Source organism: Agelaius tricolor, unplaced genomic scaffold (genome assembly GCF_023055355.1).
Source record: "Agelaius tricolor isolate 1412-34295 unplaced genomic scaffold, bAgeTri1.0.p SCAF_8, whole genome shotgun sequence".
Classification (NCBI taxonomy): Eukaryota; Metazoa; Chordata; class Aves; order Passeriformes; family Icteridae; genus Agelaius; species Agelaius tricolor.
This window is the reverse complement of record NW_027269268.1, coordinates 45,604,052-45,623,635: the sequence shown is the minus strand read 5'-3', so window position 1 is coordinate 45,623,635 and position 19,584 is coordinate 45,604,052. Positions and strand designations below refer to the sequence as shown.

Here is a 19,584-nt window from a genome sequence, read left to right as displayed (position 1 = left end):
CCGCCCCTCCTCGCGCCGGCGGGGGCGGGACGCGCGAGCGGGCAGAGGGAATCCCTCGGCTTCCCCTGAGCGCGCTCCGCTCTCGCGAGGCTTGCGCGGCTCTCCGCATGCCGGCAGGCGCCGGGCTCTCGCGAGAGCGGCGCGGTTCCCACGCCCGGGCTGTTGTGTCTGTGGGGAGAAGCCCGGGCGCTGAGTGGGCGGGGCGCACCGCCCCCCCCCGCCCCGCGCGTGTCTCGCGGGCCCGCGCACGCGCGCTCCGGGCCGCGGGGAGGGGGGCGCTCTCGCGAGAGTAGGAGTTTTGGCGAGAGTTTGTGGAAGATGGCGCCTGTTGTGACAGGGTGAGTGCGGGGCGTTCGCGGCGCCCGCTGGAGCCGCCGCCGCCCGGGGCTGCCTGGGCGAGGCCGCGCCGCGCCCGCCCGCTCGCTCCTCGGCCGCCGCTCGAGGGCACGGGGGACTCCCCTCCGGACGGCCCGCGGGCGGGCCCTGCGGCGCAAACCTCGTGGGGCTGGGGTCCCGCCGGGTGGGCGCACGGAGGAGGCGCCCCGGGTGCCGGCCCGGCAGCGGCCGCGCTCTCCGGCCGGCCCGCGGCGCGGGAGTCCCGGCAGGTCTGGGCGCTCACTTTGCTTTCCTTCTCTCCCGCACGGACACGCCGGTCGGGACTCCGTGCAGGGTCAGTGCTCATCTCGGCTGCTTCGGAGCGGGTCCCGCTCTGAGGGCTCCCAGGGGAGCGGCGGAGCCCAGCTGGGAGGGGACCTGGGGCTGCCACGGGCTCTTCTCCCTTGTCGGTCGCCCCGGTTCGTCCCGCCGTAGGCGGGGGTCCCCCAGGCTCCCCCGGCTACGGACGGGGAGCGCTCGGACAAAGGCTTTTGCTGCTGTGGTTGGAAGTTGAGCGCGGGCCCCCAGCGCCCCTCGCACGGCGGGGCCCGGCCCGGCGCTGTCACTTGGCGGCGGAGCGCTCCCGGGCGCGCCGAGCGCGGGCGGCTCTCCGCCCCTGCTAGCAGGACACCCGCTCCGTCAGGCTGGGCGGCCGAGGCTCCCTTTCTCTCCTCTCTGCACACCATCCCCAGGGCTTTGTTGAGTTTTAGCTGCCTTCCTTCAAATGCTGCGGTGCAGGGAAGGGTAGCAGCCTCCCTACGCCAGTAAGCCACGCTGGATCATAATGAATGGTAGTCTCCATCCCTTTCAACCACACTGGGTAATACTTAATCATGGCTAGCCAGCTGCAGCATGTGTCACTGTAATAAGTGACACCCTCTTAGCCACCTACAGCTGATGAATAATAACAGACCCACTGCTGGTATACAGTACGCAATCACACCTGCAGTGTCACATTGCACGTTGCCATCCTTGCTACATCTTGATTGCTGCTGCTTATTTCAAGTGCCGGATCCTTAATTTTGGACTACGTGGAGCAAGCGTGACCTCCCTCTATGTGTTGAGGGAAGAGACAGTCAGGAGAAGAACAGGCTGATTCTGTACTCCACCTGTTTGTTCCAAATGAAATTTTGTCTTGTTGAAGTATTTCTAGGTCTTTCTAAAACGTAGACCTTATTTTAAGATTTCACAGTGTGTCTGTGACCTTCTGTCTTCCCTGTGGGATTACATTGTCTACAGCATTGGCTCTGTGGTTAGAGAGCAACAGCCTGCTTGGGGGTGGGGTGGAGTTGGTGGTTGATGCTTTTGTTCTCGTGGAGAAGGTAGCATTATGGTATTTTGTTGTTTTGATTAGCTGCAATAGTGTTTCCAATTCCTCACTCTTGTTTGTGAAAAAATAAGTTGAAGCTTTTGCTTGATTTCAGTCCTGATGAAGGTATCTTGTGGCTGATATACAATTTCCCAATTAAATGTTCTTTAGGGAAGCTAATCTTGTTTGTTATGATTCCTGGAGTGTACTAGTTTAGAGGTTGGACTTGAAAGAAGGGAAGAAATGCTTTTAAAGTTTACTATAAAGTTAGCCTGTGCTCCAGTTAGCAGTTAAGTTTTTCCACATTTCTATTAGTTTACTCATCTGAATATTTGGGTTCCATTTCCTTTTGTTTATTGATTATTACAGGATTGTCAGAAGTGTTGTCGTGTTTGGGACATTAGTTTTATCCTTTTCAGATGTCTGTTAAAATGTTGACAAAACAACTGTAGATTATTTTAAAAACAGTGATCAAATAATCAGAGCAGTAGAAAAAATACCATTTTAACAAGACTGAAATAGTTGTTTGTAGTTTAGGATTTTCTGCTACATTTATTGTTTAAACCTATAAGTCAAATAATTATCTGGAAAAATAATTTTGTTTTCTTATTGTTAAATACTTCCAGTGTAGGTAAAATGAAATATGCTAACTTTTGTTAATGTTGTAGTTATATTGCATCAAGGAGCCTAATTTTTAATTTTTTTTTTATTAAATGACCTGTTATTGGAGTATGGCTCTGATGCTGAGTTGTCTTTGTGTATTAGGATTAAAAAATGATGATTCACCAGTAGCCGATTGATTTTTTTTTTTTTTTTTTCCAAACGGTTAGTATAAGGTGTTTTCTTTCTGGGTTCTTCTGTAAAAACTTACTTGGACAGGGGAAAAAAGTGTTTGAAATTAAAAAGCAATAGCTAAAGAATGTAATATGCAAATCCTGCATTGTGTTTGAATGGGCATCACATGGGCACATGGTTCTTTTGCGGTCAGTGTTACCTGAATGAGAAAGGTGTTTTTTGGTTTTTTTTTCCTGTGAAAACTATATGCCTAAGCTTAAGTTTTGGTGCATAAGTTTATGCAGTGTTGGGATGGAATAGTAGGAATTTCCTGCAGCAGTTTTGGGGGGCAGTCAGAGTTTGTTCTGCTTTGTTGTTGGCAGCATGTGGCACCCTCGTGCTGCTGCCTCACAAGGAGCGTTTTGATTAAACTCGTGCGTGTGTACAGTGTGACAAGCTAAACTGCACAGTGTCAGAACCAGATACAGGGAGAGAGCAAACAGCAGCATCAGACAAGTAACTTAGAAGGAATTACTATTCAAACTACTGTTTAAAAGAAGTGGATAATTTATGGCTGGGATTATAGGATAGTATTTTTGGGGTTTTGTGGAGTATTTTTGGTTTTGGTTGTGAACAATGTAGGGAAATATCTTTTTAAGATTACAAAATTAATGAAAATGCTTCTTTAATTATATTTTGAGTGCAAACCGCTTGTTTCTAAATAACTGTTATATTGCAAAAATACCTGTAGGCATCCAAATTGCTCTGCTAGGTCTAATAAAGCTGTATGACAGAGAAAATCTCTTGAACTTAATTTTGTAATTTTTTTTAATTTTTTTTTGTAATTTTACAGTGACATAAAGTAGGCAATGGTGTCTTCTTAGGAGCTTGGGACAACCTGATCTTTAAAATACTGGAATCCAACTCAGAAATAACAGATGGAAATCATAAATAGTAGACATTGTCTTAAGTACTTGATTACCAGTTAAAACGTCTGTAATAGCAGTATACAGTATAGCATTTGGATTATTTTTCAAACATGTTGAGAAGCCTTGGAAAAGACAAAAATACTTTGAGTAGGCTTATTGCTGGTATGATGCTGGTTTTCCATAGGCACTGTACAGTAGAAAATTGTTTTAGTCACTTTTCTAAGTAACAAGCTATTCAAGTTCCATGTCTGAATTAGTCATCCCGGAGTTCAGTGGTTATGAGGGGTTTCCTGACCCAGAATGCTTAATGATTTAAGGGTGAGGGAAGACTCATGAGATCTGTGGTGGCTCAGGAGAATGTTTGGCATCAGTGCTGTGAATTTTAGGGTAGTAGTGTAGATGTGACAGCCATCTGGTCATTTTGTTTCTTTGTTTTTAATGAGAAATATGAAAAAAACTTGGAGGAGGTTTTTGAAAGAGGGTGCTACTTCATGGAGCTCTCCCAACCCCAAGGGCAAGAGAAAAGAAGTTCAGAGGTGAAAATATAACAGTTCACCAGAACTTTAACCTCATCTACATCCTGATTAGTAATTTTAGAATGAGGACCTTGACCAATTAGGGTCTTGAAGTAGAGAGTGAAGTGAATGCTGCTCAAGAAGTGAGATGGAGAAGGATTTGTGTGATCTGGCTGTAGGCTAAAAGTGTTGAGAGAGGAATGTTCATAAGGATCAGTTCTGGATCTTGAAAGATGAAAATTGCTTCACTATTTCAGGTGTGAACTTCTGTGGTCTCATGATAAATTTCCAGCTACTAGAGGGATATCTTAGTGATGTGATGGGCATGGCTAGGATCTCAACAGCAGGTTATTTCTAGGACCTATAGAGGACAAGCTGGATTGGAGAGCTAATGCTTAGTTAAGTTCAGGACTTGCAGTAGTGGAAAGGAGACTGAAGCAGTGGTGGAATGAATATAACCTGTGTTTTCTGTGCTGAGGCTGAGCTGATTGTGAGGCATCAGTGTGGGGAAAGAGAGACTCAGGCTGGGGTGTTGACTTGGACAAGCACAGGAGATAGGGAGTAGAAAGAATATTTCTGATTCATGGCAGGGAGTTCATGGTTGAGTCTGAATCCTGGCCCTGGACTGAGTGAAGACAATTGGCAAGGGGTGCAAGACCAAAGCCTAGGAAGTGATTAATAAAATAATACAGGTGAATGAGGAGGCTCCTTCAGGAGGATGCACTGAAAGAGCAGTGATAAGGGATGAGTCATGAGAGCAACAATGCCAAGGGAATGAGGGAGGGAGAGTTATTTCTGGAAAAGAAACGTTGCTGGTAGTCTTGGGTGATAGGTTAAGGAAGAGAACAAATAGATGTTGATTCTGAGCCTCATCATAGAGTTAGGCTGCAGGAGATGTTAGAATGCTTTCAGTGACGTTTACGGAGTGGAAACAGGATAATGTAGACTATAGGACTAGAGTTCATGGATGAGTTCTTCAGGCTACAGTTTTTACTGTCACTGAAAGTTTAAACAGTGCTTATTAAGATTTGAGTAGTAGCATAACTACTGCTATTGTATTGTGTATATGCACCTGATGAGTGTTAAAGATTGGGAAAAACTTGTTCACAATCAAATGAATAGATGGTTTTGTGTGACTAACATTTAAATTGTTATCAAGGAGCAAGAGCTGTTAAGTCAGACTATTGGGAAATCCTTGTGAGCAATATATTCTTGAAGGAGTCTTCTGAAATGCTGGCAAATACTCTTTTTAACCTTTTAACCTTCCCCTTTCAGTAGAAGCAGTTTTATGGAGTTAAGGTCTTAATTTGGATTTTATTTGCTTTTGCTGTGTATTCACTATGTTAAGTAGCTCTTTGTTGTTTGACTTATTCTGGTTGATACAGAACACAAAGAAAGTCTGAAAATAATCTTTCTATAGCTTGATTTCTCCAGAAATAATCTGTAGACTATTGTATTTGGCATAGTATGTGTGTGCTTGCTACAGCCAATTAAAAGGCAATATCCTTTGCTGATATCTCTTTGCAAAAATAGTTCTCTTTAAAGTATTGTTCTATGAATTGCATAATGATCATGGGTTTGTGAATGAGAGTGAGTTTTTTCCCTCTGACTTTCTAATTTCTATTTTGCGGTAGTAACTTATTCTAGGACTATTTTTCGTTATTTTGAACTCCAATTTCTGTGTTTAAAAAAACTGTGAAAAGAAGAGCAAGTAGCCTGTAGGTGTGTATAAAAGTCTTTCTGAAAGACTTGTGGTGCCTTCACAGGTACAGATTTTGAGGAAAGGTTTTATAGTTGCTAATTCATTGTTGGTGAAGATTACAGTTATGGTGCAGTGCATACCTGTTCTGTGCTATGTTTGGTTTTAGATAAACTTGAAAAGATAGGTTGTCATTTGAATTTTTAAAGTGCATATTTAATACAAACAAGTATTCTCTTATGCAGTTTGTTAGAATCTCTCTGGGATGAAGAATGTAGTTTATGCACAGTATTAGTTTGACATTTGGAGAACAAATAATACTGGCAGAATTCTGAAGTTTCAGGACATCAGTTTTCTGTGTTCATAATACTTGCAACCCTAAATTCTTTGGATGTTAATTGCAAGCAAATTATTAACTGAACTATATGGCACTAATGTGCTGAAATATTGCCTCCCAAGAGCATTTCACTGGGAAGGTGTATTTTAGGTGTTTTGGTTTTTTTAAAAATTTATTATTTCCATGTTTCTAAAAATTGAGCAATTATGTATGCTGGCTTTTATAGAATTACTTATTTTCTTCTTTATGTTTAGGTGAAAAAGAGAAAAAAGTAAATGTCACTAGCTGTGTTGTCAGGTTAAATCTTAATTAATCTGTTGATAAAAGTGGATATGCCTTTTAAATGTATAGTATTTCAAGGCAGTTTTATAATTATAAATTATTTTCTCAGTGCACTTCCATTATTTTTATGTGGAAATGCTTAAAGCATTATAATATCATACACTTCATCCTTACCTTGAACATAATTGCATTAATTAACAATTAAGATGATGTATAGTAAGGAAATAATATAGAATTATGGTTATCTTTTGTAATGTAAATTTCAGAAAAGGAAACAGCCAATACATTTCATTGAAGAAGAAATTGTTAATAGAAGCAGTTTCCATATCCCTGTATTCTTACTGAGTCTTGGAAAAGTAAGGGCTAAACTTAGAGTTTCTCATTTCCTGGGGTTCTACTTTTGTGGTGTTCTTCACTCATATTTTGTGTATGTATTTTGTGGTTGCTACCTTTTACAAAAAAATGAAGTAACCTTTACAACCTGAGGAAACACTTTTGTCACCTTTGCTATGTCACATCACAGCCATTTTTCAGAGCCTATTTATACTGTTAAAAATAATTTCATTTCTAAAAAATACTTCATGCTCTTCAACTGCACTTTAGTTATCCAGATGGCGGCATATGGCTGTGTATCTTCTTGCTCTTATGCTTGTAAATGTATAAACTACATATTTGTGGTGGTAAATTTTTTACCAAGAAAGAAAAGAATGTAAGTTTCAGTATGTACAGTGTGAGAAGTCTCTTGATTATGCTCGCAGATTTTAATCCTTACAATAGACAGACTATTATTATATATATAATAGAGTCTAATATTATGTATTTATTAAAATTATATATAAAATATAAAATAAAGAGAGATTAAGATAAACACTGACTTTTTTTAGTATTTTTTAAAAGCTTGACTGATCTGTAAAATTTTATTTTAATATAAAATTGCTATCATGTTTCACTGTTTGATTAATAAGATTTTTTTAGTGAATGACATGCTGCTGGGACATGATTTGTTCTCTCTAAAGCAGCCTGTACACTTCAGTCGACAGCATGTGTCTTCAGGAAGCTTGTGAGGCTCTTTTTTGAGGATGTCTTTTTATGTAGATAAGTCTTGAAACTTTGGTGTTGAATTGAAGTACGTATTTCCATCGTTATTTAAACTGAGAGAGGCCCTGCAGAGTGATCTTGGCTGGTTAGAGGGCTGGGCAATCACCAGATGTGAAATTTAACAGGGCAAGTGCCAGGGATGGGACAGCTGTGGATGTGCACAGGCTGGGGAATGGGGCTGGAAAGGGACCTGGGGGTCCTGGTTGGCAGAAAGTTGAACATGAGCCAGAAGTGCCCTGGCAGCCAGGAGGGCTGAGCATGTCCTGGGGTTTATCAGGCACAGCATGGCCAGCTGGGCAAGGGAGGGGATTGTCCTGCTCTGCTCTGAGCTGGGGCAGCCTCACCTCCAGTGCTGGGGGCAGTTCTGGGTACCACAATATAAGAGAGATGTAGAGCTTTAGAGAGCATCCAGAGGAGCACCATGAAGGTGGTGAAGGGTCTAGAGGGGAAGTCATATGAAGAATGACTGAGATCAGCTGTCTTATTCACTCTGGAGCCGACCAGGAGGAGACCTCATCACAGCCTAGAGCTTTCTCCCAGGTGAAAGCAGAGGGGCAGGCACTGATCTCTTCTCTGGTGACCAGTGGCAGGACACAAGGAAGTGGCCTGTATTTATGTCAGGGAAGGTTTGGGTTGGATATTAGGAAAAGGTTCCCCAGGGAAGTGGTCACAGCACCAAGCCTGACAGAGTTCAAGAAGCATCTGGACAATGCTTTCAAGGCACATGGTGTGTATCTGGGGGTGTCCTGCACAGGGCCAGGAATTGGGCTTGATGATGCTGGTGGATCCCTTCCAGCTTAGAGTGTTCTATGACTCTAAAGTTGTTTACATGCTTCACTTGGAAAACATGAAGAACTTACAGTGGTTGTGGTTATAACTTTTCTTCATTTGTTTCTTATTCAGGAGCAAGAGTTTGTCTCCATTTTGTTGTACTGCATGACTAGCTTGTACGCAGTGGTATTTCATCAGTGCATTGAAAATCCAGAACACTTTCTCAAATAGGCAACAAGCTCTCTTGGCAACTAATAATTTTGAACGGCTCTGTGTGAGATCATACCTGGTTCTTCATTTAATTTTTCTACTTCTCCTAGGTTAGATTAAAGGTATATACTGCAATGGATCCTAGTTGGTATTTTGGTTATTAATATAATTTCTTATAGTTATTTGAGTGGAGGAATGAATACCTAAATTTTTTGCTTTATGAGTACAGACAAATATAGACATTTTTCTGAATGTGCCAGAAAAAATGTCCTTCTACTTTTATTCTTGGTAACGTTGCTTGGTCTGTAGGACGTTTCATCTGCACTTTGTTTTTTTCAAAGCCATACTTGTGGCATATTTTTAGTGTGTGGTGTTTTGGGAGATTACCAGGAAAAGTTGGTATCGAAATGAAACTTGATCAGGCTGCTGTGAAATTTAGAATTTTCCAAGCCTAAAGAGGGAATTGAATTGTGCAAAATACTGGTTCCTGATTTTTGCCGAACCATAGAAACTGCACGGAATAAAAGATACTCTTCAGAAAATATCCTGCTTCCTTTTCCTGGCAGCTCTTATTTTTACTCTGTAATGTAATTTTGTCTGGGAGCAGTGGCAAAGGATCTTGCAGGCAGTGTTTGCAAGTTGCAAATTGTGGATTAGGAGCTACCAGTGTAGAAAATAAGCTTAAAGTTTGTTTAGCAGAAGAATTTGTGAAACTAAGCTTTTATCAGTTATGGATTACAGGGGAGGTTGTCTTGGTAAGGGGTGTTACTGCTTTCAGTGGTAATCTTACATAAAGGGAGCTTCAAAATGAAGGTCTGGAGTGTTGGAGGTGCTTGTGCACACTCTGAGTTTATGCCATTGTGGAAGAGTTCTAAGGCTGGGCAGAATAAATAATAATTAGCCTTACTCAGTTATTGTTGTTGTTCCAGCCGTCTGCGTAAAAGCTCCTCATGTCCTGAATGTGAAAAAACAAGCACAAAACACCAGTGACTTGCCAAGGTCAAACAGATTCTGTGGAGAGGTGGAAATAGAATTACTATCTCCTGCCTCTGTTCCTGTACTTGTTGTAGTTATGGGCTGTTTGCTGGGTTTTGACAGGTGACATCATGTTGTCTCTCCCAACTGCGGCCGTGAAAGCTGGTCAGGAGAAATCAGACTTCCTTAGGTTTTTTGTCTGCATAACAGAAAGGTATGGTAAATAAGACTTGAGTGTCTGTATTCATCATTAATATGTTCTGGTTATAGTGGGTGATATTAGAGTGGGCACTAGAGACATGCTGCTCTTACATAATGGAGACAGATGCCGTGGTTAGGGCTTGACCAGTAGATAAATGTGCCATGTAATAAATAATAAAATGAGGCGGTGCTGCAGTGTGCTGTTGCTATGTCTTTATACTGCAGGAGAAATTACTCTGCATAGGCATTATTTTTAAATTGAAAATATTTCACTACTTTCCAAATCTGCCACCCAGCTCTGGTTTCAGTGGTAAGTGTCAGAATTCAGAAAAGAAAAGGCTTTGGTGAGAGACTGGAGTTATTCTGCATGTGTGTGCTTCTTTTCATGCTTAGTTTTGTAGTAGATATACATGATGACTAGTAAAATCCTCAATAATGTGATATCTTCCAGAAGTTATGGGGATATATCAAAACTATTTTGGACATGTCTTTTTGTCCAAGTATTTTTTTGGCCAAATTCTTTTCTTCTGCTGTTCAGTACTTCTTTGTCAGCATTGAGTCCTGGGGTGTAGTTGGTTTGGTGTAGTTTGTTGGGGGTTTGTTTGGTTTGGTGGTTGGTTGGGATTTTGTTTGTGTTGTTTTTGTTTGTGTGGGGGGTTTTTGTTTGTTTTTTAAATTTTCCTTTTGCATTCCAGTTTTTTTTTTTCATTTACTATTGTGTGGTTGATGTTGCTTTTGGTTTATTTATGTGTGCATTACAATTTTCTCACTAATAAGTCACGGAGAGCAGTTAATCAAAATAAGTATTTGGGATAAGGCTTCCTCTTTGAAAGAGGCTTGTAGCATTCTTGATGTATTGTGACAAATTGTTTTAGTCAGCACAGATGATACTGAGATGGAATTCTGGTCACAATATAAAAGCTCAAGGGATCTTTGTATAAGTACTAAAGTTACAAGAGCGCCTTCCTCTGTTAATTGTTTCGCTGTTGATTATGGAGGTAACATGTCTCTTAGTTTGTCTGTAAGAGTGATAGAAGAATGTGTTAAGTAGAGAGAAAAAAACAGGCAATTCTCTAGAACTAAAGCAAATTTCTTGCTCTGAGAGTCACCTAAAGTGGGAAAGGCATGAAAACCTATTCTGATAATGTTTTAATTAATAATATAGATGTTGGCCAGGCTCATGTTCAGTTTTGATAATACAGTAAATAAGATTAGTGTTCCCAGTGCTTACGTTTAGATAGCAGGACTCTCAAAATACCAAGAACTGTGTTAAAACAAACGTGAGAACTATGCCAAAACAAACATCAGAGCTTTCTGCTTTTTTTCTTTTTTTTTGTTTTTTTTGCAATGGGCAAAATACCTGTATTTCACAACAGTTAGCAGGCAAAACAAAAGAGTCATTATGAAACAACGTTTGAAAAAGGTTTTACTGAGTTGTAGTCCCAGTCAGCTTGTTGAAGTGATAAATCGTACTTCAGATGGTAGCAAAGGAAAAGTAGACCAGGCCTTTACAGTCAATTGTGATTGCTAAAGACTCCTAGAAAGTATAGGGCAACTCTTGTTACTGGATCCCTTGTGCTATAAGGGTAGTAGTCATTCTTTTTGACTTGCTGCATCTGCATGTGGCTTTTGAGACTGCAGTAAACAGAGGGTGACCCCAGAGGATAGGCTCAAGGTACCTCTCAAGACAGTGTATGAAGCCAGTCCTTTAACATAGCCTGAGTTTCCATATGGAAATAAAATATAGAAGAAGAAAACCTCTAGGCATATCCCTTGTTTTTCTAATGTTTCTGGGTTCCATGTTTTTTCTGGAAAAAAATATTATCTTTTTTTTGTTGTTGTTGTTAAATACTTAGTAAATAATCAGAAAAACTGAACTGACCTTCCTGCCTTCATGTCTCACCATATTGCTGGATGGCACTTAGAGTTAGCAGTAGACTGGTTAGACTTGTCAGTTTGCATAGTCATGAAATAGTATTGCATCAGGTTAAATTTAAAAGTTTATCTTTCTCAGTTTGACTAGCTCTCTAAAAAAACCCCAACCATAAGCAACAGACCTATGTTTGCCAGAAGGTATCAGGCAGTGATGAATATTATATCTGTAGAGATAAGAGACTTCTTCACTTACTGAAAGTTTTCCTCTGTCGTTAGGATTCAAATTGTGGATATTGTTGTTGAAGTACTTAGCAGATTTTGCTGGTGACACTTGAGATGTTTTCTTTGTTGTGTTCAGTATTCTCCTGCTTAATGGCCCTGATTGTAGAACAGTTTTTTCAGTAATGAAATTAGATTTTTAAGAAGAAAAATACTATTCTGCCATTACACAAATTGCATTCCTAGCTAATATTGTATTTTTTTGGTTTGACAATAGTTGAAAAACATGTATAGCCACAGCTTTACATTTCTTTTCTCTGATTCAGTTTTATATCTGGTCAATTCTACTTCCTCTTGTTACATATATAAAACATATTGAAATAACAGAGAGTATTTTATTTTGCTTAGTCATTTTCAGTTGTGTCCTCTCCTGAATTTTGTGGGCAGCCCTCAATTAGTTTTGCTTCTGGATTTCCTTTTTTTTTTCGTCTCTTTAATTATTTTTAATGGAGTAGCACACCAGAATATTTTCCCTGGGTTGTTTTTTTTTTTCTGTGAAGTTTCTGTGTAAGCCCCATTGTCTTTGTTCCTGGGCAATCCATGTTCACTTAGATTTGTCCAGAGCAGTACTTTCAGACTGCTTCCCAACAGTGTTGTTGCTTTTTTCCCCTAAATTTTGCTGTTACTAGCCCTAAGGCTTGTGGTGTACTTAGAGCATCACCACAACCATTATCTACAGAGCAATCACTGTTGCTACTCAGCTAGTGTGCTAATCTAACAGCTGTATGTTTTAAATCAAATCCAAACCCTATTCCTTACTTTTGGGAACTTGAAACTTCACTTTGTCAGTGTCTTAGATCACGAGAGGGGATGTCTAATAAGTACTTGTATGCAACTTGTCTCCCCCCTTAAGAACTGATGAGGATTGGAGAGAAAATAAAATCTAAAGAATTCAAGAACCTGAGATATCTCATATAACAAAAGACAAAACATTGATACAGAGGGAGAAGCTTAAAATTTAAGTTTTACTGGTAAAGCCAGAGAAGGATCCAGTGTTACTATTGTGAAGGCAGGAAATGTATTTTGGGAGGGGGAAGAAGGCATAGTGAAGTATTTTATTTTGGAGGAGTTTTGGTTTTTGCTTCTTTCTTTTGAAATGTTTCAATCCTCTTCACGTATTGGAAGCTACTGCTATTTTTTTATCCTTTTGCTACTCCAAAGAGAATGGATAAAATAGAACTTTGAATACGGACTGCAGTGTGTTGCTAGTGGCTTTGTAGGGTGCATATTGAAAGCTGTGAAGAAGCAGGACACTTTGTTCTTAACATGGTATATTTCTAAAGCAACAGAACAGGGAGAAAGGATTGTTTTGGAAGTGGTGAAAGCAAACAAAGTGAAGCTGAGACCAGGTTAAATTCTGTAAGTAAGCATCGCCCAAAAAGTAGTGGGTGCGTGTCTGTGTATATAGATACACTTAAAAGTGTTCGTTATGTAACTTTAGTATACAACTTGGATTTATATTTACTATACAGTTTCTTCTAACATAATATGGGTCAAAAGAGTGTGTGTGACATTCTGCATAAAATAGTAACTTTTCTTTTTGTCTGGTTCAGTGGTTGAATGCAAGCATTTGATTTGCTTTTCTTAATACCTTTTCAGAACCCTACAGAAATGTTATCATACCGAGGTGTCTTAATATAGGTTAAAAATTACCAGTTTGATCAGGATAGTTTTCTTACACTTGTTGTTCTCATTATAGATGGCATTTTTATTAGTGGTACACATCCTGATCTTGTCTGATCTTGCTTTGAAAAAAAAAAAAGTATTTGAAAGATTACTATACAGATATTCTGGAAGTAGATGTGTAACAATGGTGCACTTTTTCTTCCAACAGTGAGCCTCAGTTTACTTTTGCTGATTAAACAGCTCATGTAGGCCTTTGTCTAAAGCATTTTTCCCACTTCATTTTGGAACAAAATTTAGAAAGTCAAACAGGCATATCCTTTGGATATCAGAATTGAATAATTGTTCCAGCCAGCAAGGCTAATGTGTGCAGCCTTGCTCCTTTGGTTAAAGGTTTTTTAATTTGGTAAAAGAAATATTCAAACTCAGCCTTGCAGCACTGGTCTATAGTTGGAGAAACAGGAAGCAAACACTTTAAGCATTGTCCCAGATCACCACTGCTCTTTCAGTCTGTGGCGTCTTCCTTTTTTTCAGCTGCTTTCTTAATTTCTTTCTTGGAAGCCAAAAGTAGCTTCATGAAGTTTTCCTAAGAGTTGAGTCATTTATCAGCTTCTCCTTTGCCAAATAATCTGTAATGGAATCCACTACATTTTTTCTGCCTGAGGCTGTTTATTACATTGTCCACTTGCTTTTGACTTGTTGTCTCAGTCCTTTTGATTGCTTATTCTGTCTGTTTTCTGCAGTGTTGTAGTTAATTGTGGCTGTTAGAAACATCTTGAGGACTCTAAGTTCAAAGTGCCCTAGGTCTTGGCACAGTGTCCTGTAAGTAAACCTGTATTCACCTGTCACTCAAGCTGCTTGCAAGCTGTTGGGTGGCATGCAGGTCCAGGGAGCCCTTTTAACAGGGCTCTAGTATACCTTAAAGAGTGAACTCTGGTTTTCTTTATAAAACCAGCTCTCTATACTCCTTTTGTTTTGGGAGTGGTGTGCTGAATGTTGAGTATACTTCAGGTTTGTCCCAAGGTGTGCTGGCATGGCCAATCAGATCTTATAACTAGTAAAAGGATGATAGCTGAAAAGCTGTTGGGTTGAAAAACAGTGCCTGTCATGGCACTGTTCGTGTAGTTAATGAAGATTTATTTCCTAAAGGGCGTTGTGCTTTGCAGTTGTCAGTCTCTTGGGGAAAACTGGAAAATCCTTTCATTTTTAAAAAAACCCAAGAAACTAACTTGATCCAGAAAACTCTGCAGTACCATTCCTTTGCTGTCCTCCCATCCCCCCAGAAAAATTACCAGTAGAGATTTATTATGTTTTCCTCCAAAGTTTGTGGCTAATTTTATTAATAAGCATTTGTATTATCATCCACACTTGACAGCTGGTTTCTGTGTGTACCTTCAGATAGCAGTGGCATTCTGTCACAGCACTTTGGTCAGTGGTGAGCATCTGTGGCTGCTGAGCTGGGTGATTTGCAGGCTTTTCCAGTGTCACTCCTGTATGAACCTGGATTTACTGATCTGTTAAAACTAAATTTTGGTTCTGGGATGGGATGACTCTTGACTGATCATATTGATGATGTGAAGTTGCCTTGGGATTTCCTTGCACTGAACTGAAAATAGTCACAGGAGAAGCTTGAGGGGAGGTGCCATTTAGGCTTGTATGGTTCTTACTCTTCTTCAGCTGTCCTGGTGCTGGAAATGGAGAAATGGATTGCTGGAGCCTTGGCCTGAATGAGAATAACCTGTGCATCCCCTACCAGTGGGAGCAGAAGGCCTTGCACACCTCAGTGGATTGTCTTCACTCTGTCCTTCTTCCTCATCTTTGCCTCACTTTGTAATAGCAAAAGGGAATGGAGAGGAATGGATGGATGCGGGGCTGGGGAACAGTGTCAACTCTGAGGGTAGATAATGATGTATGTAAATGTGTGTGGAGGCAATCATCTCTTGAATTTTCTACTGCTGCAAGGACATTGAAGAAATTTTGGAGTTAGCAAAGGTAGGTTTTGCTATCTCAGTGTTAAAGATTTTATCTGATTCTTTATGTTTTTATTTATTGGGGTACAGAAACATTGAGTGGCTTCTCTGTTTTACACATGTTCTTTTATTTAGCTGTAGGGAAGTTGTTCTTTCTCCTCCCCCCAAGGGAGTTTCCTGTGTGTATGGAAAAATAAAAAACAGAAGTGAAAAATACCTCAGGCTTCCAAACCTGCGGCTCACGTTTCACTTCTCCCACCGCCTTTCTTGTCACACAAGTAGTCCAGCAGTCCTTCCCCTACCTACAGCAATGCCATCTATCTGGAGAGCAAGACACTGTCATAGCAAATGTGATAGCTAACTTGGCACACCAAATTATTACAACAACCTGTGAACCACTAGGGAAATAAAAAAATTTACGCGGTGCTACGCTTCTCTGGTGTTTATCTTTAACTTGCCAGAATGTTTTATTAGGCTTTTTTCAGGCTAGTAAATATAACATAACTTTGATACCTGTTCCAAGAGGTTTATAGTTATAAATAAATTTTGGTATGCAACTCATGGGATTTTTTTGTTTAAAAGTCCACTTAAGGCTGGGGCTCTAAAATTGTTTGTAACTCGACAGTTAAGTTGCATTTCATCAATGTGTTACTGTCACTAGAAGTTCTGGAGATGCCCTGTTTACAATCTGACTACAGAGCAAAGGGTTTCTCTATTTCTTATGCCTAGGTGAGCAGTGTGTAGATAACATACTGTATTCCATATGAATGCTGTCTTCACAGTATTTAATCTTTCTCACAACTATATAAGATAATTTAAGCACTTTAAAGCTTGTGTATTCTGAATTTCCTTCATTTGTTTAGACTGCATTTTGTGTATGTTCTCTTGTCATGTGACAGGTTTGTGGGTTTTTGGCCTCTTAAGTTGTTCTATAAATGGTAGGACTAAAGAACTTCTGTATCCTGTACACTTGTGCCTTGTATGGTGAGGAAGGTTTATGGAGCAATACCACAAACTCCTTCATCCCTAATGGACAAAGTGTAGTGCTAATATATCTAAGGCATAAGCTTACTGTCTAGCCAAATGGCATATGCAAAGTGATCAGCTGTGAAACAGTAATTTCCAAATTCTGCTTTGTCTTTTTTGGTGACATTGGCAATGTCTATCCAGCTTCCAGTTTTCATAAAACTCATAGCAACTTAATTTTCTTTAAAAGCTCATTTCTTCTTTTTAAACTTAGTTAAAACAGATTTATGGGCTCCTAAGTTATTGCAAGGATGGCTAATCAATTTATTAATTGTAATAATACAGTACTAAGCCTGCTCTGTGGACAGAGTGTGCCTTATTTTTCAGAATTCATGCCTTGAAGAAAAGATACCATTTCTCTAAAATGGTGAATTCTAAGTGGTAACTTCTAATATGGGTTATCCCTTGATTTTTTTTGGATGAGATTTTTTTCTTCATTTATCTTGACTGCGTGGCCATCTGCATGTTTTCATTCTATAGTTCATGTTATCTCTCTGATTGTTGAACTTTAATGATTGCATTTGTCAATTTTTTCTTCTGCTTTGGAGAGTTCAGACTGCCCTGTTGGGGCAGCAGTGGGCAGAAATTTCAGGAGGGAGATGTCTCTATAGACTGGCATGTTTCACACACTACATACTTGGTAGTCCTGTGTTGGTTTACACTTGACAGGGTTGGTAGCTGCTAACTGAAATGACAGATTTGGTTGTTTAGTGCTTCGAGACACTTCTGACAATTTACATTCCCTTCTGGCCTGAATGTTCTTGGAAGGATGAGACAATGTTTTGAAAAGAGGTTGGGTTCAGAGCTCAGCAGTTGGGAGCCTTCACAAGAGTGCTTAGGCACACTTTTCATGCTGTAAAATCCTTGCAAAAAAATTGCGCCAGCACAGGCGTTATTCTGGGAAACTCGAGTTGTAGCAGTCACAGGTTCAAGATCATGCAGAAGTTAAATGCTGTTGGGTACATTTTTTAAAAAAACTACTGGTTCCTTAAATATTTAGAATACCTACATTAAGTAAAGTTTGTCTCAGGAGAACATTCTTGTTTTCAAATTGGCTTCATGGTTTATAGTGTACCTCATTAAGATGCAGGGAGAAGTTTTACCAGTAATTTGCATCTGTGTGGAGTTAAAACTTGACAAACCCGAAAAGCAAGCCTCCTTGAATTAAGTATGATTCACACAATTTCCATTTTAAAAAATGGACAATAATAACTGCTTTGCATTTGTGCTCTTCAGATTTTTTTTCTTATGAAAAATGCTGCATAAAAGGTGTTAGGGCACAATAGGAGCATGTGTGACCATGGAAGAGACCTGTAATACTGTAATACCAGAAAAAAGGATGATAAGGTGTTAGCTTGCTGACATTCCAGCCATGTAATCTAATCTTTTCATATGGTTATTGTAAATGTACTGTGATAAGGAGGAGTAAAAGTTTATTATTGCAGTGTCTGTTTAATTATCTTGTACAGGGATCATTGACCCAGTTACCATAACAGTTGTTAAAAGTATTATCATCTTTGATGGTAGGCATTGTAGAGATTATATTTCTCTTTGCAATTTATTTCCAAATATTTTAGTTTTACAGTTAGAACTGGCAATAATTAGAAGGAACTTCTAGCTTATAAAATTTAAACAGAAATATAGTTTTAGTTGTACTTACATATTTTCATCTCTCTCCTTCAAGCATTTTTTAAATGGCAGGATGAATTTCTGTCTTTCCTGTGTTGGAATGCTCTATTAATTATTGCTGGGGCTGTAGCTGCAGTATAATTTACTATCTTAGAAACTTAGAATTTAACTGTAAATTAATTCAACAACAGTGACAAAAAGTCCAAAGCTTTTGAATCTTTTAAAACAACTGTTTTTCTTAAAACACAGGTTTGTAAACTGTAGATGGAATATTACCTAATTTTGCTGTCTGTGCAAGTTATGTGACTTTAAAGGTTTAAGAATAATTTGCTTATATTAAATGCTTCCCAGTTAGAGACCTTCAGCATAATCACAGGGAAAAAGCCCAACAGTGGAGAAGGCCTCCAACTGATTTAGTTGTCTTAGAAAGTTAGAAAAGAGCTTTCTAATTCTCATTCTTTTCTGGGATGTGTTTATTGCTGCTGTTTTTATATTCATGGGATGATGTATTCATAAGCTTAATTACAAAACAATACACTTGAGATTGATTAATTCTAGGATACTGACAGCTCATTTTACAGCTGCACCCAGTTAATGTTAGTGTAACCATGTAATTCCTGGGTGATGCAAGAAAACATCTGATATCTAGGAAACCCTATAATTTTGTAACACAGGTTGATGCCAAACACAGCTTGGTTAAAAGGTTTATGTATGCACAGGTTTTGTGTCATTTTAATCTACTGAGGAGATAAATTTTATTTACAAGTTTGGAAATTACTGTTGGCATGGCAGCCTGCTTAGGTGCTGATAATCTATTCTCTGCTTGCATACTGATACAATTTTTGAATTGTTTTACAAGTCTAGGATCAATGGATGAGACATAGAACAAAGAAATAAGCTTATAGAACTCTAGCAGTGCACTTTTATTGACTATAAGGAGCTGCTTCCATACTGTATTTTGAAGGCTCATAGTGTAGAAATTGGAGGAAGAAAGGGAATGAAAGGAGAGGGTACATACTGTAATGACACTGTTTAAAAAAAGAAATTATATTGCATAAAAAAGTTGACTAAAAATGACTGAGTTGCCAGAGGAGGGAGATGATAGGGAATTGTCCCCATTTCTTAGAGGTGTGTTTCAGAAGTGTGAGAATACAGTAAAGATACTTTAAAATGGCTCTTGAAACTTGCTTTGGAGGGCTAGGCACTGCTGTCAGAGCTTAGAGTTCCTAAAACAAGACCAGTTGAGGGGGTGTATGAACTGGTTTTTGACGGCCTTTTGCTATTATTGTTATTATTATTATTAACCTTATTTACGGTATTTATATATATATATAATATTTATATATATAATATTTATATATATAATATATTATTATTATTAACATTATTTACAGTATTTATAATAATATTAAATGGGTCTAAATTGAAGGTGGGGGTGTACCAGGTTTCTAACAGGGCCCTGCTACCATAGAGGGTGGTCACATTCTCCTGAGTGTGCCTGTTGGTTGCAGTGAGGTGGTGCTGGCGTTCACTGGCTTTGTGATTGAATCAGTGAAGCCTTTCCCCTTTCCATCTCTGGCCTCCCCAGAAATATAGGTTATTTTCTGGATTACTGATTTGAATTATCTTTGGAAAGGTCTGACAAGTGCTGGAATTTGGTGTTTGAGGGTAGGTCAGTGCAGCTGGGGGAAGCTGGCAGGCAAGACC

At 39.5% G+C, this 19,584-nt stretch overlaps 1 protein-coding gene across 4 annotated transcripts in view; it reads left to right on the top strand.

Moving 5' to 3' along the window:
• Positions 1–273: 273 nt before the first annotated feature.
• Positions 274–19,584, top strand: part of RBPJ (recombination signal binding protein for immunoglobulin kappa J region) — a 56,841-nt gene continuing 37,530 nt past the window's right edge. Inside the window, exon 1 of one of the 4 annotated variants that reach the window (XM_071432589.1) lies at positions 274–338. In XM_071432589.1, coding sequence (XP_071288690.1) covers positions 319–338 — 20 coding nt within the window. In that variant the 5' untranslated portion in view covers positions 274–318. Of the gene's footprint in view, positions 339–542; positions 671–9,388; positions 9,489–19,584 lie in introns of those variants that run through there. The other 3 variants (XM_071432593.1, XM_071432590.1, XM_071432587.1) reach the window with 3 other exon arrangements.